At 39.1% G+C, this 25,939-nt stretch overlaps 1 protein-coding gene across 1 annotated transcript in view; it reads right to left on the reverse strand.

Annotated features, from left to right (window-relative positions):
* The window catches only part of tmtops2b (teleost multiple tissue opsin 2b), a 30,867-nt gene extending 13,483 nt beyond the window's left edge, over positions 1-17,384 (reverse strand). Inside the window, exon 1 of the mRNA XM_066686146.1 lies at positions 17,036-17,384. Within this exon, the coding sequence (XP_066542243.1) occupies positions 17,036-17,384 (349 nt within the window). The remainder of the gene's footprint in view (positions 1-17,035) is intronic.
* Between the last annotated feature and the right edge of the window lie 8,555 nt (positions 17,385-25,939).

The following is a 25,939-nucleotide window of genomic DNA, read 5'->3' on the forward strand; positions in this document are numbered from 1 at the left end:
TCCCTTATATTACATGGCCTCACAATATCTTCAAAAGGCCACTGAAAGTCCACAAGTCTGGCTTGTCTTTTACCTTTTAAATGGACTCTCAGAATCTCAAAAGGGTCAAGGAAAGTTCCATGTTCCATTGCCCACAGTAGGATATGGCATTGTAAATGAAGGCCTCACATTCCCAGGATACCTTTAAGATGGATCCTAGATTTCTGAAATATTACAAGGAAAATGCCATATGAGTGAAAGAGAAAGTAAATATAAAACTCACAGTACCATACTATGATGTTTTGTGTTATAATGTTTCAGAAAACCCCTCTAAGGTCAGTTACTGGAGATCAATGAGGGGAAGATTGATATCTTATCTTTGTCAATTATTCTCTAACAATAATAATGTTTGAATCTTCACTACATGGCCAAATTTACGGACATCTACTTACCTGATGTGTCTTCTGAAAGAGCATTGTAATATCCCTTTGTTGCAATAACACCCTCTAGTCCTTTAGAAAAGCAATTAGACTGCACAAGTGTGCAATGCAATAAAAAAAATAAATGTTATTTGTGAATCCTTGAGACGTTGTTTCACTGACAAAGGAAGAAGAAAGATGTGGGATGACTAAACTGACTGTATTTGGAAGTGTAAACAAAATTAGAAACTGAAGCTTGAAAAAAAGATGTTACACAGGCAGTTTACCACAGTGTTTCTTTACCTTTATTAATTGCAATTTTTAATGACTGGCCTCCACATTACTCGTACCTTAACACACATGCATGTCACCCGTGCTGTGTTCACTGCTGCCCCTCCAGACCTTGGCAGATGTTGGCTTTTGCTCTCCTCAATAGAAAGATATCAATAGATGAGACTAAAGGACAAGGTAAAAGAAACACACACTAACACTAATGTGGCAGCTCACACAGGGGTGGATTGGAACAGGGCAAGCCACCAACAGAGCACTAGAGAAATAGGCATCAAGTGCAGAGACACAAACATCCCCTCTGGATGTTAAGAATACCAAGACAACATGAAACACAAGAGAGGACTACTTAAGATATCAGGGGAAAACTGATCAGCTCAAAATTGAGCAAAAGACAACAAAAGCAAGAGAGTTTCCCAAAACAAAATGGAAGGACAAGACAAGACAAAAGAAATTAAAGATAGAACACAAATTATTTTATTTCTAATTATTTATACCAAAAAATGGTAAAGAAAAGAAAATACTGAATCCCAAGAGAAAACCAGAGAAACCCTCAGATAAACTCAGAGGGAAAGCTCTGGTGGAGAAAAAGAAGATAGAGACCCAGGAGAAAACTCAAAAGCCTTCACCAAATTACCAGCCAGACTTGCACAGTGCTCTGAAAAGAAAAACCCAAGACTGAGCACTGAAGTGTGTGTGTTGGCTTCCCTTAAGTAGGAGTAGCCCAGGCGGAACCAATTGCCCCAAATTAAGAGTGTCTCTGTCTCCCTCTAGTGACTGGGGGTGGCTTAGCAGGCAGCCTCACCCCAGCCCCAGGCAGACCTCTTACAAACACAAGCTTAAATGTTGCTGTATAAGAGCAGCAAAGGCATGCATCGCTCAACACCCACACACTCTTCCCAGCACACACACCATGCTGTGTGTCTCAAAACACTGCAAGTCCATATAAGAACCCACAACGTATTACCTGCTGAGAAAATCCCACTCAGAGCAGCTATTCAGCAAAAAGGGCAGCTAATACTCTAATATTCCATCCATCCATCCATCCATTATCTGTAACCGCTTATCCAATTTAGGGTCGCGGGGGGTCCAGAGCCTACCTGGAATCATCGGGCGCAAGGCGGGAATACACCCTGGAGGGGACGCCAGTCCTTCACAGGGCACTCTAATATTCCGTTTTTAAAAAGCCTTAAATTCTGAGGATTTGAAATGAGCACAATTAAACCCTTTGGAAGTGAAGGACTGTCAAGTAGCTTGGTCACCATTTCCATTTCTAAAGAATACAGTTTCATTACTGCCATCAATACACTCTGAACTATGAGAACTGTCACACAGGACTATATTTTTTATTTAATATTTAGAAAATGAAAGGAAGTGATAGACACCAGGATGTAACAGCTGCAACATTTACAATAGACTGAAGGAGCCAGAATGTAACTGCTGTACCATTAAGGTTGGAAAACACCATAGGGTTTAGGGTGAAACATATAATTTCAGATAAAATGCTGGCAAACCAGAAATCTATTTTTGTCACTTTTTCATTCTATCTCTGAAAAAAATATATATATCAAACCAGATTTGAAAAATGGTCACCAAATTAGCTGCAGGTGAAATATTGTCTTATAAAAGTTATCTAGTTGGCCTTTTTAGTTCCTGTATGTGTGAAAAGTGAAGTGTTAAAAGCAGTAGCAAAAAAAATAAATAAATAAATAAAAATAGCAGCAGCATAAAATGAACTGCTACTTAGCAACCAGTGCTTAGCAGAATGCTTAGCTAACCAGTGTGTCCCAATTAAAAATCTGTTGCTAGGTATGCTGTATCTTTTAGAGACTCTGAAGGGTCTTAGAGGAAGTTATCTTCCTCCTACAAAGCCAAATGATAGTCTATTAAGAAATCATCTTTCTAAGCCACAAACTGATATTAAACAAATGAAATGAGCTTTGCCCTGTCCATGTATTTGGCACCACGAAGAAATCTCAGTATTCGGGAGCATAATCGTTAATCTGTGTAAGGCCTTAAATATTCTCAGTGTTTTCAGTCCTAACTACAGTGATGTCAAGCTTGGTACAAAAAAGAAGAACCATTTTTGGTGCCATGTAGAACACTTTTCTAAAAGCTGCTGTATAGAACCAGCTATACCACATTCTTCATCAATCTGAAGAACTTCTTCATGATGCAAAGAACCCTTTAATCTTGCAAAGGGTTCTTCAAGTGTTCATTGTTCTATATTAAATAATATTCTTTACTAAAGGACCCGTGTAGAACCATCATTTTTAGAAGTGTAGATTATAATTTTTTCCCTTTAAATTACTGGTTCAAAATTGCTATGATGTTTACTGACTTGTAACAGGGAGAACAGAATCTCTGTTGTTGCAAGCTCTGGACTCAGCACTGCAGAAACTGCACTGTGTAACTTTTGAAGGAGGGTGGGAAACCACAAACACCCCCAAATTTGCTAAAAAAAAAAAAAGAATTATACTAAAGGGATAAAAAAAAGTGTTTTTTTAATGTTTGCCGCTTGCATTGCTCAAGTTGAGCTTTGGCTTGTAAAGCTATCCTGGTATTACCTGGCTGCAAGTTGTGTAGTCTGTTCTAGCTCATAGCTTGGGTTTGAGTTCAGCTGTTAGTTCACTGGCTCTGAGTTCCTATTTTTTGTCACATTGACTACAGAATTAACCCTCATGACAAACTAAATGCAAGCTCAACTGAAACGCTGACATCAGACAGTAATGCTTCAAACAACATTAATTTAAATCACTGTATGAAGTAAACTGTAGCTGATTTTTAAAACACAAACGGAGCACCACAAATCACAAATATTTAAAACAAATCTGCACACTGTTTAGGGGCGGCACGGTGGTGCAGCAGGTAGTGTTGCAGTCACACAGCTCCAGGGGCCTGGAGGTTGTGGGTTCGTTTCCCGCTCCGGGTGACTATCTGTGAGGAGTTGGTGTGTTCTCCCCATCTCCGCGTGGGTTTCCTCCCACAGTCCAAAAACACACGTTGGTAGGTGGATTGGCGACTCAAAATTGTCCGTGAATGTGTGTGTCTGTGTTGCCCTGTGAAGGACTGGCGCCCAATGGTGTATTCATGCCTTGCGCCCAATGATTCCAGGTAGGCTCTGGACCCACCGCGTCCCTGAATTGGATAAGCGGTTACAGATAATGAATGAATGCATACTGTTTATCTGAACACAATGTGTGGGTCATGCGTGATGAACATGCTCCCCCTCTGCTCTGCTAAAATGGAGAGGAGGGTGAGATGTGTTGTCTGTGTTGGAGCTAGCATCATGCAATTTTGCTTGTGTTTTATAAAATATGTAATTGACCCAAGCACCACAACGTCTGATACAGTGTAAATTCTATGAAAGTAGTAGTAAATTGTACAGAAAAAATGATAGCAAATGTACAAGACATGAGGTGAAAAATGCTTAAACATTAAATGCTGGGGAGAGACGGAGAGTCTTTAAAATGTTAGAAGGTTACAACAGAGAAAGCCTGAACATCATTCATATGGATTTTTTTTTTTCATACGGAGGCTTTCAATATGAGTTTAGTGAATCTGTGGATGCAGAGCACTCAGATACAGACTGTCTATTGAACATAGTTATTGGAGGTCACTGTCTTTTTTGTAATATAAAGGAACTGAAGGAGGTAAGAATCAAATGCTCTGTAGTTTAATTTGAACTTTTCCACATCTAATAATCAATAGAGGACAAGCGTTATCGCGGACAGACCTGTAATCCCCAGCAAGAAACAGATAAAAGCAAAAGAGAAATCACTGAAACACCACTGTTAAGAATACATCACCATTTCCAATAGGGCAATATTTTGCCATAACACTTTATTTTAAAGGCTACCTACATTCACAAAAATTGAGTAGACTGGAAATCAGTTATATTTATATAAAATTCCTACATCTTCTGTAACTGCTACATCCTGATCAGGGTCGTGGCGTATTGATCCTTAACATTGTACTGGCATAAAGAGCCTTAATCTAAATTGACAGACATTTGTTTTCTAATATTTAGGAAGCATTATTTCCATGTAATAACAATTACCTAGTTATGAACGTTTATTATCAGTTTTATTGAAGATTTTAATGTCTTTCAGTAAATATTATCCCTGTTTATGAACATACATATCCACTGATGTATTTGTGTCATTATCTGCATACCTTCCCTTCCTGTCTTCTGCACCATCTCTGCTGTGGTCTGTTCCTGTTCCTTTTGTACCCCATGTGCTTCTTTGTTTTTGTTTTCAGCAGCTGTGTGCATCCATTCGTCCTTGTGTTGTCACAACCCATCTTGATCCTCCTTCATTTCTCCACAGGAGTTCCCTGTTACCCTTGTGTATTTAGGTTTTCAAATCCTACAGTAATTTTGTCAGTTATTATACATACTCTTTGTGGTGTTTGTGTTTGTTTGAGTATTCCTAGCCAAAGGAATCGCTAGGAATTTCTTGCCAACTCTGCACATGCATCCAGCTTTCTGATTATACACATGGCACCCTGACAATTTGGGTAAATCTATAAATTCCCTGTTTATTTTTCTACATAATATAAAATGTAAAATGCACTAAGGATTCAAAGGTATCACAGTTACATTGTTATATCATTTTGATAAACACAACCTGTCAGGAAACACAGCTCCAGGGGCCTGGAGGTTGTGGGTTCGATTCCCGCTCCGGGTGACTGTTTGTGAGGAGTTGGTGTGTTCTCCCCGTGTCCGCGTGGGGTTCCACCGGGTGCTCCGGTTTCCTCCCATAGTACAACAACACACGTTGGTAGGTGGATTGGCGACTCAAAAGTGTCCGTAGGTGTGTATGAGTGAATGTGTGTGTGTGTCTGTGTTGCCCTGTGAAGGACTGTCGCCCCCTCCAGGGTGTATTCCCGCCTTGCGCCCAATGATTCCAGGTAGGCTCTGGACCCACCGCGACCCTGAATTGAATAAGCAGTTACAGATAATGAATGAATGAACCTGTTAGGAAGAACTATGCTCTTTACTCTTATACATGAAATAACACAATTCTTACAATAGCCTCTGCCTTCCAATACCCGAGGCTGGTGCTTCAAAACCATGCTATAGATGATAGAAATATAGGTTCCTTTAGTTTAAGACTTTGTGTATATAGTATGTCATGTGTAAATGGTTGAGTATGCCAAAAATACAAATTACAAATACAAAAAAGTCCAAAGCGCTTGAGAATTAATAGAATTTTAAGTATTCAGCACAACTAACAGTGAGGAGAACAACAAAACATGTTTTTATTTTATGGATAAAATAAAAGGCTAAGCCAAAAAATCTATGTTTTTGTTTCTCAAACAATAGACAATTAAAGCTGTATGATTCCAGCAGAGAATCAATGTAAACAAGTGTCAGATTGGCCACTAAAACACTCACATCACAGAGAGATAATTTACACCAGACTAGGCTCTTTATATTTCAGAAATGGAACTCGTGCTGAGGTAAATATGTTCATTTTATCCTGACTTCCCGCAGTCACTTCCTACCAGTTTGTATTTTCACAAGTTAGAAATCATTTTACAACACTGCTATCACCTATTGTCATTAGTACACAGACCAGTCCATCAGTGTATAACACAGGTCATAGAAGGAAAATGTTTTTTATTATTTTACACTGTTAAAATGTTATAAAGTAATGTAAATCATACCTGTATTCCTTTAATTAAAGGGACAGGAAAATAAAGGTGCTATTTTCTTGCACGGCTGAGCTTTGTTGCTAATTCCTAGTGAGTAGGGTGAGGATATTTGAGTTTTCTAAAAAAAGGACACATGGAGCAGGTTGGCAGCACAAATGTTTCCATGACCATGCAACTATGCTGCTGAAATGTAATACATAAACAGATACTCGTTAACAAGATAAAAAACAAATGCCTGTGTGGACAGATTCCTTTCCATTCAACATTTGGCCCTAAGCAAAAATAATAAAACAATATTTTTGTCATTTCTTTAGTTTATTATCATTGAAACCTGTTATTTCTGTTCACACCAAGCTTCTAAACTGAAGCCCTGTATTAAAGCGACTTCTTTACACCAGAACAAAATGTGAGCAAGCACCACATTTTATCAACCAGAAGTAATTTAGACTTGATAAATGATCAGAGCTTCGCTAGGATCCAGACATTTATGTAAAAATACTTATATTTTATAAGGTCTGGCTGAAAAACGTGTTGTATGTGATAGCTCTAATTCAGTCCCCAGTTCCGGATTTAATGAGTTGGCCTGTTTTCTTCTAAAGTTAATGTTAAACAGGAAAACTGAGCAGGTGTAACAGTCAGGTGTGTCCGTGTATTTGTGTCGTTATAGGGACAGAAGTGACGACTGTCATTTTTTCTTTTAATATAGAGCAGAAAGTGAAAGGCTCGTGTGACACAGAAACGCTTCCAAATACAAAGAAGAGACTCTGATAAATTACCTTAACAACATTCAGCACATTTCTGTTCGAGGTTCCAGTAAAACACTTGTGATGTGGAGCTCGGCTAAAATTGAGGTAAACACAAGAAGGTGCGCGCGGCGAAGTGTGTCCCATTTCTGCTCTGAGCTCCGACCCCTTGAACACTTGATCCCGGCGCGCGCCTTTTGCTCACATAAAACAACGTCATTATACGTCATTGAAGTGCACACTTTAAGAAGGGGATTAGGGTTGTTGTACGAATTGGGACGGTGGAAGACTGTGGGCGGCAAAATCCCCGGCAGTTTTGGAATCCCGGCCGAATGCATTTTTTAGGTCCCGAAAAGAGGACATGTCCGGCGAAAAGAGGACGTCTGGTCACCCTTCTAGTGAGTAGGATAATGTCTATAGTCTGCCTTCATTCATTGTCTGAAACCGCTTATCCAATTCAGGGTCGTGGTGAGTCCAGAGCCTTTTTAGTATGACATTCTCAGGTGGGGCTTCATCTAAAACTTATTCAGTCTCTCTCTCTCTCTCTCTCTCTCTCTCAGCAATGGACACGGAGCAACTGAAATATTTCATAGGCATTTAGATAAAATATTCCAATTGTTTCATGAAGGGGAAGGTCAAATGAAAAAGTGATGAATGACGTTTAAATTTTTTGACAATGTCCTCTTTTTGAGAATTTCTTTAGACTTGAACAAATCCAGGTGTTTCTGTCCACCCTTCCACCATGAAAGACAACTCAACCTTATGGGACTGAATGGAAATTAATCTTTTCATGGAGCTGCTTTAAGAAAAAGGAAACATTAAAAAATGATAAAATAGAACACTGAAAATACATGTTTTTATGCAGTGGTGAGATATGTGTTTTTGATTGGATTTGTATTCATCTAGAACCTATAAAATAATACAAGTATTAACCGACTTTTATTATGACATGTAATTAGAATAACACCTGGCAGAAATGTTTCAGGCCTATTCTTGAGAAAAGAAGTCAGGTAAGATGAGGTGTAGGAGAAAAATTGGGACCATGGTGTATGTCTTTGGGAAGCTGTAAAATTGTATTAGGGTCTTAGTATTAGGAGCTTTTCCAAGAAGTACTTCATGCACCATGCCTTCCCAGTAGAAGTTATAACAGACAAAGCCTGTGATTAATGAATAGGCAAAGCGTTGGGTGAAGAAAATGTGTACACTAGACCGTGGGCTCATACATCTTTTAGTCTTCAGGGAGACATCAAGGTATTTTCATCTGTTTCTGTGTCAATACACTGACATTCAGAAAAGCACGAGAGATAGTAATTCATTCCGTTATTGGTCCATATTGAACAATCTGTTCTTGTCCCTTTCCTGTCCTCCCTGTGTTTGTAGTGATTAGAGGTAAACATGTGGTTCCGTTGACAGATGAATAATTATTCCAGTGGATGTATATTTAAGCAGGAGAGTGATTCCCTCACCAAAGTTGATCACAGCTGTGATGTTATCTATGACTGCACACAACTAGTGTTTTATTATTTTTCTATAACAATTTTGCACAAAAAAAAAAAATTAATTAAAAAATTAATTAAAAGCACAGTAGCTCTAGTATACAAAATTAAACTAGCAGTTATTCAATGAGTTGTGTTAGACATGTTTGGGCAGGGAAAAAACCAAACACATACATTTTAAAATTAATATGCCAGCCCAATGACAACTCATAAATATTCATATTTAACACTCAAAAAAGCCTTTGCTTTGATATCACACCTCCCTAATTCATCATTTCACACAGATTCTGCTTCTGCTTTCCGATAAACAATAAAGATAGAAATGCTTTAAAAGCAAAAGAAAACTGTTCTGGGATTGTTTACATTGCCTTGGCTTCAGCGATGCCACTGAAGTGCTCGTACTGCCCTGAGCAAGCTGATGGATTTTTGCCTGCCTTCACACAAGCACTAAAAGAATGGTGTTGTAATCTGTTTTCAGACACCTGGAGTGGTAGGCAACCAACGTTTCCTCAGAGGGAGCAGCTGGGGGCTAAGTGCCTTGCTCAAGGGCACTTAAACCCATGATTCTAGGGAGCAGGATGTACTGTTCTTCCTGCTGGCACTTGGGATAGAAACTTGCATTTCCAGACTCACCATGGCTGCTCCTAATTGTCAATTACTACTAATATTATCAGTGTAATTCTAATTAGAGATGGGTAATACAAATATTTAAGAGAAAAGCATAGCATAATCCAAGCTCAAAAAATAAATATATAGGAACCACTGGGAGTTCCTGATTGAAATTAAGAATAATAATTAGTGCTTCAAGAACATTTCTAATTGATTGGGTCATGGGCAGAAAAGTGGTTCTGAAGAGTCTATTGCATAAACACAGCAAGGAAAAATGAACTCCAGCTGTGCCCAATCACAGAGAGAGAGAGGAAGCTGGAGATGCTTGGTTGCTCTCATTATTATGCGTGTTGGAGTTGATACCCCCTGGAGGGTGTCCTTAAATATGTCTGAAGTCAAAGTGCTGTCATGTTGCTCATAAATATTTTAATCTAAATGTCAGCTTGAAACCAGGCATCTTTCAGACGTATAGATGTGCACGCTTGAGGGGTCTTCAAAAGGACAATGTAGAACTTGGTGTCTGGTTACTATGACATAGATTCAGTAAAGTTGGCCATTAGGGAAATTAGGCACTATTTAGTTCATGAGTAAAGAGTAATATATGTGTGTAATCAAAGTCAGACCAAAGGAGACCCAAAGACCCCAGTGGCAAAAATACCTTCCTGTTGGAAATGAGGTTCAAGATAATGGTCCCTTACTTTATGGGCACCAGAATTCTGCTCAGGCTTCAAATCAATCACAATCATGCTGAGGGGCTCAGGAGGTGGCTGGAGTGATGGGAAACCTGAGCTGAGATGAAGGAATGGGAGAGCAAAGAGGAGGAGTATTAACATGAAACTCACTAACAAGGCTCTCTTGAGTGGCTGACTGAGTTAGATATCCTGTTGCTTTCATGTTGCTCCAATATAACTGAATAACATTCGAAGCAGGACACTGTGTGTGTGTGTGTGTGTGTGTGTATCTACACCACTCCCATTCTGCAGTGTTTGAAGTCTTGATTTCATGGATGAGCATGGACTGGGCATTCTTGTCACGGAATGCAGCTTTACTTTGAAGCATGTAAATAAATAAACACTACTCACGTCTTCAGATACATTGGACTTCAGATCCTCTAGACTGGTTTATCAATGCTTTAAGATACATCTTCTGAATTCTGCAAATCTTTTGTTTAAACCCATAAAAGTTTGTTCTTGTTTTTACTCAGTTGGAAATACTTGCCATTTTTTTTTTCATTAGTTTCCTTCACTCTTCAGCTAAGCCAAAGCCAAAGTTTTGTTGTCAGATTTATGAAGTAGTACAATATACATTTATTGAATCAGTTCAGTACAATCCAACCTCTGCTGTTGAGGGAGGAGATGGTTAGATTACATGTGGATATGTCCATGACCTCCTGTGCCACAGAATACATGGCAAACTCCTAGCCCTTTCCCACCAAAGTGGAACATTCACTTACCTACCTTAGAAGCATTTAGTGAATTTCCACCCATGTAAATTGATTCCCAGACCAGAAAAGTTGGCTCCCAGCTGGAACCAAAGGACTATGGCCATGCCTGTGGGTGTGTCAAGGTAAAGAAGCTCAAGAAAGAGCACAGCGCCTCAAATAAAGTGTTATTGTACAGTGGAGCTGGATGCTGTCAATTTCAAAATGTTATGTTAATTAAAAGAAATTAAAACAGAAAAATGCTCTCTCTCTCTGCATGGGGCTGTGTTCAGTGTGATACAAGGCACTTTGGCTCATTTCATTCGCTGTATGAATATGATCTGAACCTGCAGTAAGCAATGGAAAAACTATGAACCTGACTCTGTCCGCTTATCCGTGCCACTGCAGTTAATTCAGCCACAGCAACTCTGAAAGTGAGCAACCCCACAATGCCCCCTGCTGATGATGTATCTTTGGTTCCCATCAAAAATGGTGGAAATGCATGTTGTTTGCAGGAGAACACCAAGGTTTTAAGAATCCAGTTGGAATCAGTTCAAGGACGCAGAGTTCTTTTGGTGGAAGAGGGCTAAGTTTGTGCTGCTGGTAACCTGCTTCTCAGAGCACCAGCTGAGCAGCTCCAGAGCACCCCAGGGAACTGTGTTTCCCCACCTTCCTGTTCACCCTGTACAAGACACATTCCCAAAACAGGTCGGATTGATGCCATTTTCACCTTCACCTACTCTGAATAATCAGGAAAAAGACTGAAGGGACCTGATCAGCAAGGGACCTTTGTTGCACGATGGAAGAGGAAACATCTGCTCCTCAACATGGTCAAGACTAAAGAAACTGTTATGGACATCAGGAAGGAGTCGTTCAAAAACACACTGGTCTCTTGTTGCAGGTGCTCTCTAATTTACAGCTGTAAGCTGGGGTGGCAGCATTAGAAGAGAGGTGCAATAGCAGTGCAAACTCAAGAGGAAGGCTGGCAGCTTAGAGGTATCCTGGTAGAAGGGGGTACAAAATTACACACATTCTGCAACATTCATCACACCTCCTCTACGACTGATTAAAGGTGGAGCATTCATTAATAAACACATTCTGCTCCACTATAGTACGGGAAAGTACTGGAGTTCTAAGAGTGGGAGAAGAGGGTTGCATTGACAATCCAACACCATGGGCAGCACTTTGAACACATTTTATAAGTGGTCAGAAACTTGTAAATAACTCATGAAAGGATAAAATTATGTTAAAACCATTGTTTTTCTTGTGAAATTCCCAATAAATTTGATGTGTCACATGACCCTCTTCCCATAAAAAAAAAAAAAAAACAGGGATCCAAAATGGCTGACTTCAAAATGGCCACCATGGTCACCACCCATCTTGAAAAGTCCCCCCCCCCACCTCCCACATACTATTGTGCCGCTAACAGGAAATTAATATCACCAACCATTCCCATTTTATTAAGGCATATCCATATATATGGCCCACCCTGTATATACACACATTCATTCATTCATTATCTGTAACCGCTTATCCAATTCGGGGTCGCGGTGGGTCCAGAGCCTACCTGGAATCATTGGGCGCAAGGTGGGAATACACCCTGGAGGGGGCGCCAGTCCTTCACAGGGCAACACACACACACACACACACTCTTTTGAGTCGCCAATCCACTTACCAACGTGTGTTTTTGGACTGTGAGAGGAAACCGGAGCACACCCACGCGGACACGGGGAGAACACACCAACTCCTCACAGACAGTCACCCGGAGCAGGAATCTAACCCACAACCTCCAGGTCCCTGGAGCCGTGTGACTGCGACACTACCTGCTGCGCCACCGTGCCGCCCTATATACACACAGTAATACCTAACTTACACGTTTAATTTGTTCTCTGACCAAGCTTGTAACTCCTTTAGCTCGTATGTCAAATTAAATTGCCCCATTAAAATGACTTGAAATGCTATTATTTGCCAATATAACCAAGTGAACTGAATCAGTATCTGATTTAAAACATATGAAAATGTTCACAAATGTACTGCTTTATGTGTGTGTACAGTACTCTGCCTGAATCAGAGTCTACAGCTGCAGCTTTTGATAAAACACAAATGTCGCTCAGCAGGTTTAGGGGAACCTGCCAATAAGTCAGCTCATTGATCTAAAGTCTTGATAAGGATTCCCTACTCTTTGCATCAGTGCACATAGCATAGGCCACATGTGAGAAATTATCAACAAACTCAAAGAGATTTTACAAGAGAAAGAGATGATTTGTGTTATGGTGAGGTTAAATTTTGACATATTTTAGTCAAGCTGATTATCAAAAAAAAAAAAAAAAACTAATGTTGTGTTTACAAATTGATCAAATTTGCAACCAAACAGTGCACTGTAACAATTACCACTTAAATTAGTCCAGTCACATTCACCCCTCAGTAATACAGAAGAATAATCACACCCAGAGAATAGATCCATGGAACAGTCAAATGTGACAGTCATAACACACATGGGTTCATTATAGTAAGAGAAAGACAGTACTTTATACAGGAAGCATCTGGTGCTCTTTACAGCGTGGCCCTCTGTCATCAAGATCTTTCTGTTTATCAGAGCCAACTGTCGGAACATTCACCAGCTGCAGCTATTTCTACACCTGACCTTCACTGACATCAATTCAGTGACTGAAGAACATTTCCTTGTTCAGCTGGAATCATACAATATATGTTATTCTCAAAATCCTTCCCCATATTGTTGACATTCTATAGTTGTGTCATGACCATATTATGAATAAATGATTTCTGAATGGTGTCCTGTCCAGGGGCGTTCCCACCTTGCCCCCAGTGATTCCGGGTAGGCCCCAGACCCACCATGACCCTGAACTACAAGCCGTTACAAAAAATGAATGAATAAATAGGGAGATACAATATGAAGTTTTCTGTATCTAAGCTAACACTGCTGAACACTGAATTGACATTTTTATATGACTAACTAAAACACACCAAACAAACAGCAAAAATATGTGTATGTGGTAGGTTTATCAGGTGGTAGCACACTCCGAAAACGGTTTGTAGTAGTAACAGAGAGTTATATTTTTATATATTATATATAATTCTTAGGATAAATATTTGCAATTTTAATCTTGGGCTTTTATTGGTCTGCTGTAACATTTGAAAACAGTGTAAATAACAAATTTTGTCTTAAATTCACTCTTGCCTTCATTCATCTGTAACTGCTTCATCTTATTCAGGGTCATGATTGATAAATCCCTACCTGGACGCAAAGCATGAACACACCATTGATATGGTGCCAATCCATCACAGGGCATCACACATTCACCCCTACGGATATTTTTGCACAGTTATGCTCAGCCTCAAAGAACCTTCAGCTCAGAAAATTTGTCAGCTTTTCCCTCATTGTAATCCCACACTTAATACCAACAGACTCTGTAATAACCACCCTAATTAATAGACAGACTAATCCACAGCTGTCCCCAGATACTTAGTAATCTTGATGAACAGCACCTGCCTCATGTAAGCACAGCCATTCACACTGTGCCCAAATTGCAAGGTGAAATGACTCATAGAGATGTTCCAATGTGGAATAATTTGAAATTAATAAATGCCTCATTACCATACAATCATACATGTTTCATACAAAAATCAGATCCAAAACTCGGCATCCATGTTCCAAACCACCATTTCACACCTGAGCTAAGGGTTAAGGTGGGTTTTCTTTCCTCCTTAAACACTGCTGATGCTGCTGATGAGTGGGTGTGGTGGAGAATGAATGTAACTACTAATTTAACGACAATGTACCCATCACTGGAAGGTTCTTAATCACCTTTTTGTGCCCTTTAAGGAATAATAACAGTGGAGTTATTTCACCTGTGTGTGGCACATTGTAAAACACATTTCTAACATTCCATGAGTAGTGAGACACATACTGGCCTCATCTATAAATGAGCCTAAAAATGTCTCACACCAGGTGATAAAACACCTTTAAGAAGTGCATAAGAGCATTAAAAGATATTCTGTAAGTCCAGTCATTTGAGCCTTCGATATGAAGAAACACTGGTCATCAGTTTCTTTTTAGTAGCACTTTTTGAATACTGCATTTTGCGGGATAAATGCACACCTTGTTTCCTCAGCTTTATAACTCATGAATGCCTGAAGGCATCGGTGTGCTCCGCATATCATTAGAAACCACAGGTCCTACATTTTCTAAAAATAGTGCGCTGTGGTGAAGCCTGTGGGTTGTAATCCAGTGTGAAAAAGCACCTAAAAAAATAGCCGCTCCTTCAAAATGCATTTTTTATTCTGCTTTATAATTTGTGTTTATTTATTTATTTATGATAAAAAAGACATTCAGCAAAAACATGCCATTTTTTAAATTTCTACTACTATTATTTATTTATAGAGTTCAAAAGGTTTCATATCAAATAACATTGGAATATATCACCGAATATAAACTAAATCTCTTAAATAATTTTTTCATTGTATTTATTCTAAATTAACAAGCATTATTTCAACATACTTTTTAAATATTATTATAATAATAATAATTGTTACTATCATAAGCAGCTGAGCAAATCGCCAATGTACCAAAATGATTTTTATTAGTTGGGATATTGTCCAGATTGGCCCTGAACAAAATGCTCTAAAGCTGGGCCTGCTGTGACTGTCAGAGTTGTATCGGTCATAGATCCTAGAGCTGAGAACATCAAGAAAAATAGGTGCGTCTGATACTACTCAGTAATTTTGTCACAGTAATATGCCGAGTTATAAACTATCATCAAAAATAGACATCCCAGAATAACTATTTCTGCAAAGATATCCGAAGTTAGAATAAAAACAGGCACTTGTTAAAATTTTGGTCAAATTTCAAGAAAATATCAAATTGTAGTTAGAAATCATGCCTCACATAATCACATATTTGAGTAGCCAAGGGTTGTTAGAAAAGAAAACAACATACTGAATATGTCTATGTCACATAATTACTGTTTAATTTCAACTGAAAAAAAAAAACAAAAAAAAAAAACCTGAATTTACCAAATCCAAAATAACTAGGGTCCTAGGAGTGGAGATAAAGAGTTTTTATCCGCATACATACATTTAAATAAAACACACCCTAATAAACAGAAGATATGCTTTAGTGACTGCTTTATTTTAAATAGAGGGTATCAAACTATGCCATTGGCTGAAGAGGTGTTCCAATGCATGGTTCTTTGTTGCAAGTTCTTGTTTGTTGACAACTTCAAATACATTCATTCCCTTTCATTAACATGCATGTGTTCCTCTGTTATATTTGTGCACACCAAGTGTAATCTTTACCAAAAGAAAAACAAACAAACAAAAAAAAACAGCCAGGGACACTTTTTTAGCCATGAGATAAGAATTTGTTGTCTCCAGTTGCACATGCTCTCCGAGGGATAGAGTACAATCAAACATTATGGGATGTGTTCGGTTGGCTTTTGGACCAAGAACTTCAGATTCAGGAATTGAGAACCAACTATCGGACTTTACTATTGCCTTGAGGCTAAATTCCGTCAAATAGTGCAGCACAGCAATGTTCCCACATTAGTGTACAGTCTACACAGCAGAGGCTGTTCTAGAATGGGGGAACAACTGAAATCTAGTGAGTCAGTGTCCACAGACTTTCTGTGAACACACACTGAGCATTAAATCCTACCAGAGCCAACAACTGCCCAACTTCAGAATATGACGCTGAAATATAATCCACTTTATTAAAGGGTCAAAATACATGTTTTTTTTTTTTTTTTTTTTTTTTTTTTTACAGTGCTATGTGGTGGAATGGACTCCATCACTGTTGTAAAATTCTTACCGAAGACCCAGCTCATGTGATGGGTCTTAACACTGGTCTTGAAGAACTTGTATGAACTGAAGGAATGTCTTGTATGGCACTTATGTCTTGTTTTTCCCTTATTTCTAGGCACCAGATTTGACCTGAGTCTATTTGCATCTTGTCTGTGCAACACTTATGGCACCTAATCTTTTTATATTATTAATTTATAATATTTATTTATATTTTCCAATGTGTACAACAATTGCCAAACTAAATGCCATTAATACATTACACTAAATAAAGATTACATAAATATATAATTAATTAATGTTTAATTAATTGATTAAAAGTGAAAGCACTTCCTTTCAAACTAGAATTTGAATTACAAATTATATAAATTTAACAGTCCTGACTTTTGCTTGTTGTTACTGCCCCATTGTTATCTATTTATCTATCTATCTAGGTATTGTCATATGTTAAACTTGTTTCATTGTCCTTTAACTTTAAATTTTGCCTATTTTGTGTTTGTTTGTGTATTTTTTGTATCATTTCATGTCGTCTAAATAAGTGCCATTCGAAAAAGAAAGAAAGAAAAAAAGAAGTCCTCGAGGGCCCCAGAGCTCGCGACTCACCGAAGCAGGAGTTGATGAATCCGTACCACATGCAGCCCTGTCTCCCGAGCAGCCAGCGCCCGCGCACGCTGGAGGCGAAGCTGAGCGTGGTGCCGCACACGCACACGAGCAAGTCGCTGACGCTGATGTTGAGCAGCAGCATGTTGACGGGCGTGCGCAGTGTCTTGAACTTACAGAACAGCACGAGCACCAGCAGGTTGTTGAGGAAACCGAACGTCATTATGAGCCCCAGGAAGACGGAGAGCACGGTGAATCCCGCGCGCGACAACTTCTCCGCCGCGGCGTCGCTCCAGTCCTCATCCAGGGTCGCGTTCCCGCTCATGTTCATGTCGGGCAGCTGCGAGAACATCGTGCCGCTGGGGGTCTACTGTTAGCTCACCGCGTGCCCGTCACTGGAACTCATTCCAGTGTTTACATGCGTCGCGCGCCTGTGAGGCTCGTTGAAGGCGCGCGACGAGTCCTTTGCTGCTGTCTACATCCCTGGCGATCAGCAAAACCTCAACAACAGAAATGAAGAAGTGGCGGTCGCTGCTGAGTGAATGAGTGACTGATACCGAACGATTAGAACCACATGTAAACACTGGTCTAGCGCAATAAACTTTGGCGCGCGCTGACGGAAAACCAGTCCCGCGCATCGGATATTGTTACTGAATCTGAATACAGTAGGCTTTATGAAAGCAAAAATTAGTCCGTCAAACACAGAGCGTCCTTGTTGTTTACAGACCCTTTGGCCATTGATCCATTGGTCCACTCGTCGCGTGCCTGTGCGTCTCTGGCGGTTCTGGCGCGCGCTCTTCTCTGAAACTGGACAGAGTAAACGTGCGCTGGTCTGCAGCAGCCGTGCGCTCATCTGCGCTCTGAAGAAACGGAGTGGAATGAATATAAAGCCCCTGATGACGTCGAGAGACACAGAGGAGGACGAGCGCGAGCGCATTGTATGTCCATGATTTGAATGATCGTCACATATGTGCCTTGAATTTATTTTACTCATGTGTGCATAACATTGAACACCTGCTCAGCTGCCGAAATCTGCAGACAACAGCTAATTTATTCATTCATTCATTCATTCATCGAAACCTTTGTTTGCTTTTTCATTCCTTCATGTATTCACCAATTGACCCATCTGTTATCTGATTAGGATCGCTGTAGGTCTGAGGTACACTCAGTTGCACCACACCATTGGACAGTTTCACCTACCCATCAACTTACCATCATGTGTTTTTGTAATGTGGGAGAAAACCCACACAGATACAGGGAGAACATCCCTCACAGACAGTGATCTGAGGCAAAGCCAGGATCCTTGAAGCTGTTTGGCTGCAACAATAACTTCAGTCGTCACAATGCCGCCTATTATCCAATGTTTCTTCTGCAAACATAGGCCTTAATAGGGAGATTGTCCTCCTCATACTCCCCATCTTCTGGTTTGGTTAAGTCATTAAACATCTGTGCAAGGATCTGATGGCCTTCTGCCATGAAAACGTCATTGAGGTCTGGTACAAATATTGGATGCTTATTTCATGATCCCACACAGCACTCCAACTCATCGTAGTGGAGTTAATTTATATAGTTCCATCACTATAGAGAAGACAGCTCTACTGGTTCACAGCTCACATTTCACTCCCTCTTCAGGCCCAATCTTGGCACAGATGTCATGCTCATGTGCAGCTGCTCCGGAGTATCCCATTGTGTTTCCTAAGGATTATATAAAGTGTACAGCTGAACATCTGTTTCCAAAATTATTTGTTTCAGTGTGTTTCAGTGTACAAGCCCTTACACAGTCTCAGACGCCCACTGTCATGGTATTACTCCAATCTTTTTGATACCTTCATTAAAAGAGTGACTGTGTAGTGACTTTCAGATCGATCAAATGATCAAGACACACTTCTTATTCATGTGATAAAATCAGAGTGTTCATGTACCGTTTGGCAGGATGTCGTGTTCTTACTCTTGAGTAAGAACACGACATCCCTCCAGCCATTGTAGCATTTAAGGTCTGACTGATGGAGAGATTCAATTGGCTGCCCTTCTGGAAGGTTATCTCAGTGCCAGACTTTCAAAGGGCAACACACACACACACATATTTATACCTATGGACAGTTTTGAGTCACCAATCCACCTACCAACTTGTGTTTTTGAACCGTGGAAGGAAACCGGAGCACCCGAAGAAAACCCACGCAGACACAGGGAGAACACACCACACCCCTCACAGACAGTCACCCGGAGCGGGACTTGAACCCACTACATCCAGGTCCCTGGATTGCTGCACCACTTTACATTCTTTAATTTCATAATATACAGTACTATAGGGACCTGGAAGTTGTGGGTTTGATTCCCGCTCCAGGTGACTGTATGTGAGGAGTTGGTGTGTTCTCCCTGTGTCCACGTGGGTTTCCTCCGGGTGCTCCAGTTTCCTCCCACAGTCCAAAAACTTATAATGGTAGGTGGATTGGTGACTCAAAAGTGTCTATGTGTGTGTGTGTGCCAGCAAAGCTCTAGCAAATACTTCATAAATGAACATGCTTTTAAAAGCAGATAACCCACTTTTTTTTGTTTTAAATACATTATTTATAATTCATTGTGGTTGGTATAGTGTAGTGCGTAGTGTTGGGTAACATCAGTGCTTTCCGCAAAGCAGAGGTTTTAGATGGGTTTCATTCCTTAGGAAGGAACACAACAATACACCAATAATAGTCCTACAGTAAGATCACTAATATGAATAAAATTCTCAGTCACTCCAAATAAGAGCGTCTGCATAGTAGTGTAAATGTAAACGTAAACCCTCTGCCCCCTGTATTGGACTCAAAAGCCCAGTCCCAGAACTATCAATACCACTTCATCTTAATACACCAACAGGGTGAGCTTCTTCACTGGTGACTGACAATGTGTGGTGGCACATAATCTAAACACATCCATCTTTAAAACTGTGACCACAATCAAATATCAGTCCTTACATTGCTCATTAACCCTTATGTGTGTTTTAGGCACAGGCTAATCTGGATAATTGATGTCTGAAAGTTATTGCATGTTTGGTGTACACATATTGATCTACACAAAGCAGCAAAGAGCTGTATTCTTATTGATTATCTAAGATAATTAAACAAACAGGATATTGATTATTTTTTCTCCGCACATGAGCAGTTTGTAAGGTGGAATCCAATGCTGTTATCAGAGGATGCTCATTTTCTCAAATTAACAAATGATGTTTTTTGTTTTCGGATTAATCCTTAATTGTGTATTTTAGGATTATAATTATTATTATAATTATTTTGTAAAGTAGTAACCACCTGCGATGTATTTGTAACAGCTGATATTCCTACACCTTTATTACAGTTAAACAGATTACTTTAGCAATTCTGGTTCTAAATTTGATGCTTAAATGTCACTGGACCCTTTAAATCCGAATGATTTAATGAGATCCTTAAAAAGTTGTTTAATATATATATATATGGTAGAAAAACACACAGTACGATTGGAAACCTCGCCAAAGGGATTTTGCTGGTGTCTGTGGTGAGAAGATCGATTATTTTCCATGTCATTGTTAGACCGCAACTCTCTTGTGTTGTGGGACCTGACAGAGGGTGAAGCAATTTCCCTGGCAGCTTGGCAAGTCTGATGTCACGTGATACAAATTTGTCTGGCCACTCCAGCAGGGATTTACTGGAGCCAGCTACTCCAACTCACTGCATCCGTGCATGGGGCATTCATTATGTTAATCTGGAGCTGTGTATAGGAGCTGCAAAGAGCTGAGAAAGATAAATGTGCCTAAGTGTAAGTTTATAATATATAATCCAGTAAAGACAATACATTGTAAAATACATAAAAGGACCAAGATACATGTGGTAACTAGACATGACATGAACACATCTAAGGAAAAAACTCAAAAAGAACTCCAACCTGAAGACAATGGCACCAAGCTTTTACACACAGGGACAACAGGGAACATCTCTGAGCTCTGTCACATGACCAACTACTAGCTCACAGGTGAGAGAAGGTGACAGAGCGTGCATGGGGGAACCGAAGCACAAGAACATAAACAAACAAAGCAGCATGTGACAGAAGCACCATGAGACACACTACAAAATACAGGACTAAGACACAGATCATGGCACTCAGATGTCAAAAACATTTGTGTGTGATTCAATCACAGAGGTGCCGTGTGTTTCTCTGGTACTCCAGGGCTTTGAAATTGGTGATTGAGTTAATCTGTCACACTAATAATGATGTATGACCTAAAATGACCACTATATATGCTATATTAGAAGTCTAGGTCTAAGCTGGGAGTGCTTTGGGCGATCAGATCACTTCCAATTGAATCTGTGATAGCCAGCCTTTTATAGTTGCGCTGATGGCTATCTGCATATTTATGATATTGAGTTAAAACAGTTGCAAAAAAGCACAATGGGGAATAAGATTTGTTGTTATACTGATCCACACATGGTTAAAATATACTACATTTATCATGGCATGGAAGCTCTGGAAGAGAGACAAGAAATAGCTGGAGCGTCTGTATGAAAATATTGTAGTTAAATTGTTTCATTTCTGAGTGGAATATTCCTGGTGTAAAAAAAAAAGTTTTTTTTTAACAATTTCAGCTGTGTTGCTTTTTGTACTTGTATTCTTCAGATTATGCTTGGTTTTCTGCTCACAATGCCATGACCTGTCCCCCAGGGGTCACCAATTGTCACTCTCTAGGGACGCATTCTCTGAACTTTAAATGAGCCGATAGCCCCTTTAGAGTTCATGTGTTGTCGTAAGTGACATGAATTGCAAAGATCACATGGTGCTAGATCTTTATGACTAGGATTGAGCATTTCTGATTTAAAGAATGAAAAACAATCTCATCACTACATATTTGTTCTGCTTATTTCACGTTATTTTGATTTACAGAGGAGAGGCAGGATGAACCTGTCTCTGAATAGACTAAGAACATTAGACAACACCAACAACTGGTTCACAACAGATGGATTGCTTTTTATAGTCTGTTACATATTTATATAATGTTTTACTGATGTCATTGTGTATAGTAATGTCCGGACTCTGAACCAAATCCATTATGTTCGCTGACAAGACTGCCCACTAAGAAAACTTAGCTTTGGTCTTGTTTGATGAATTCTAGATGTCTAGAATCATGTTTTCAAAATATTATCTTTCCATAAATCATTCTAAATTTGAATGTAAGTTAATGGAGCAATGTGTTCTTCAGGAGTTTTAACCATTTCTGTTGGTACAGTTTTAGGAAATAAAGACACTGTAGTCACTTCAGCTACTTTTTCAGGAGAAGGCAAAAACATTTATCATTTTAATTTAAATAGATATTACTAAAAATATAATGGTTCAGGTCATTTTGGAGCGTTTCTATTGGTCCATTCGTCATGAAATTTTCACACAATGTAAAAAACTGCAGATTTGTTCAAATGACTCACATGACCTCCTTCGTTGTCCATTTGACCTGCTCCACTGACCATAGATATGCATGTTGTAGTTCTACAATTACAGGCTGTGGTCCATCTGTTGCTCTGCAAAAATTTTCAGCCTCATTTCAATCTGTTTTTCCAATAATCATGACCACCATGTTCTCAGCACTGCATTGACACTATAGTGGTGTTGTTGGTGGTGTGTGTTGTGGATGAGACACAGCAGTGCTGCATGGGTTTTTAAACAGCTTAGTGTAAAAGCTGGCTTGAGACTAGTACAGTACAGTACAGTAGGCAATGATTAAGTTTAGTGTTTTAAAAACTTGTATCAACTCATACCAACCAAACACACACTAATACCACATCAGCAACAATATATTGTATGTGTTTTGAAATAAAGTTTCAGGAGGTGTCTATGCTATGTCGACTCCCTCATTTAAGAGCTCATGTAAGACTATGTCCAAAACTATGTATGAAATGTCCTTCAAAGAAATATATCTGTTTGCGACAACAGCACAAAAAAATAAAAAACCATGTTGAGCGTCATATCATTGTGATAAATCATGTATCCAAGAATACATGGCTAGAACACGATAATCTTTTAAATGTTTGGAAAAGACAGTCCAATTTCCACTTACACCCTCTCATACATTCATTGAGAAAAGGAAAAAAATATTGAATACAGAAATGGTCCTTTTCATGGCAGCCAACTGAGGTCTTCATCGTGCACATTCATTCTACAGAGTACAGGGAGCTTATAAATCATTTTACTTGTAGTTTGTCCCTCTTTGCTGCAGTAAATGTTCAGAGACAACTTTAGATCCAATGCTGTAATGTTTATATTAGTATTTAGTTGCAGTCAGCCACAGGGTATTAGTGTGATACTAAAATGAGGTACTGATTCATATACCTGGATGATTAATTCTGGATCACAAATGCCACTGTAGCTCACCCCAAAGCTATTAATGCTGCAACATCACCCCAAAGACCACAATTATTGAGACAAAATCCAAGAAAACTTGTAGATTCAACAAATGGACTGGCTTTCAGCCCAGACATCCCTGCATATGTTGGGGATTACTTGGGTCTTGAGAAACAGAAAATGCAACCAACATTTAAGACTGAACATTGGAGCATTGTAAAAATATTTCTGAATGGATTTCTTTCAAAAAAGATGACTCACATTAAAGGCCAAAGAAAAGAGAGGTCAGATCCAGTGTCTCTGTGTGATGCATGAGCTGTCATAAAAAATTAACCTCTCTCACCCATGGTGGAAGCTGGACTGCTTTAAATGTGTCTTGCCCTTGATTAAATTTGGTGCCAGTCTTTTGTAAATTTGCCTGTGAGGGTCCCAGGATCTTGGCTGTGAGGGGTGGAGTGACTTTGGCAGAGTCAGCGGAAACAGTGATGGATGGTCCTTCTAAGCACTATAAAAATGGAGCATGCTTATAGTCTTACACTTCCAAAAATATACTCACTACCAAACACCACAACTAGACCAAACACCATTACCAAACACAATCAATTTGTTAAGGAGAAGAACATTAAAGTACTTTTAAAGTACTATTTTTTTTTTATTGGTAATATCATATATTAAGTGATGGAACAATGTTCATATTCTTTTATTCCAGTGTCCCATGTTGTATACAGTGTTCTGTTTAATATGCGTCTTCTTAATAAACGTGTGTATTCACTGCTTTTGCCTCAAACATTAAAGCGTCTGTGTGCAATTTCATAAAAGCTGGTTACACATCCTGCTAATAAAGTGAGGTTGAACTTTTGAATTTGTCTTCCCTGGTTTAATTTTAATTTGCCACAATATATAATTTTCCCTCCTTTAATCTGCATTGGTGATATTGGTAAACAGGAATATCACAATATAAAAATATTATATTCTTTATCAACAATAAGATCACTTGCACTGATTTATTAAAGAGATCACATTCTCCACTTTTTATCCTTTGAGATAAACAGGCTGTTTTTACTGTGTGTAACAAAAACCTTGTAATTTATCTTCTTTAGAATGCTATTGGCTAAGAAAAAAAATGTGTAAATGTGTGTTTTTTTTTTGCGACATTGATTAGAATGAAAGTAGATTATACATGGGCAGCTTTGCTGTTGATTCCACAGTATATTTGGAGTTTGTGGGTGAATAGGAAGGGAATATTAACCTGGCCCTTGTACCTTTATTCACAGGGTCCGGTGCACTGTAAAACATATCTATGAATTTTACGGTGGAAAACTGCAAAACCATGACAGTAAATGACTGTAAACTCTAAAAAGGTTGAAAACAGTTTCTGTAACAGTGAAATACTGTAAATACATTTATCAGCCAAAACACAAATTTTTACATCTCTTTACTGTAAAAAATACATTATTTCACTGTTAAACACACAAACCATTAGGGGCGGTACAAGTGTCCAAGTTCTGGGAGGAGCTGAGACTTATTAGGTAGCTCCCAGCATGCCTTGCTTCTTCATATTTTCTATGATTTTCAGAGTTTCTTTGTTTTTGTCTTTTTGATTTTGGGTTGCATTGGGGTAATTATTTTGTGTATTTTTTGTGTGTGTTTCTGTGCATGTTATGACGAGATGTATGTTGCTCAGGAAAGTTCACCATCAGCCTGTGTTCCGAGTGCTGGAGTATGGCACCCAGATACCGCACATTTCTTGGGTCCTTTCGGCAATATCTCCTTTCTAGAGCTGAATTTAGGATGTGGTTTGGCTGCATCTAAATATGACTATATCTCAGTCTCCGTTCTCTTATTTGTCACACAATTTACATGTTAATCTTATGGCAAAACCGTTCATTCATTCATTATCTGTAACCAGCAAGGCAGGAATACACCCTGGAGGGGGTGCCAGTCCTTCACAGGGCAAGACACACTCACACCTATGGACAATTTTGAGTCGCCAATCCACCTACCAACGTGTGTTTTTGGACTGTGGGAGGAAACTGGAGCACCCGGAGGAAACCTACGCAGACACAGGGAGAACACACCAACTCCTCACAGACAGTCAGGAGCGGGAATCAAACCCACAACCTCCAGGTCCCTGGAGCTGTGTGACTGCGACGCTACCTGCTGCACCACCGTGCTGCCCTTGGCTAAACCATGTTTCTTTCTTATTTTTATGTAAATACTATGGCTTTTTTACGATATATATATATATATTTATAAAAAAAAAAAAATTTATATATATATATATATATATATTTTTTTTTTTTTTTACAGAAAAGTACTGTAAACAAAACAGCTCTTAAATGTTCAATATATGATTGCCAAAAACATGACATAAAGGTCTTTTTTTTTTACAGTGTGAAGGACTTCAACATTTGAAGAACCTTTTGCCTGATTAAAGGGTTCTGTGCATTGTGAAGGGGTTCTTCAGATTGATGGAGTATATGCTATAGATGGTTCTTTAAAACATTTTTCAGAAAAGGGTTCTATATGGCACCAAAAAACTTATTTTTTGTTACAGTGTCAAGCTTG

Source organism: Hoplias malabaricus, chromosome 12 (assembly GCF_029633855.1).
Source record: "Hoplias malabaricus isolate fHopMal1 chromosome 12, fHopMal1.hap1, whole genome shotgun sequence".
NCBI classification, from domain to species: Eukaryota; Metazoa; Chordata; class Actinopteri; order Characiformes; family Erythrinidae; genus Hoplias; species Hoplias malabaricus.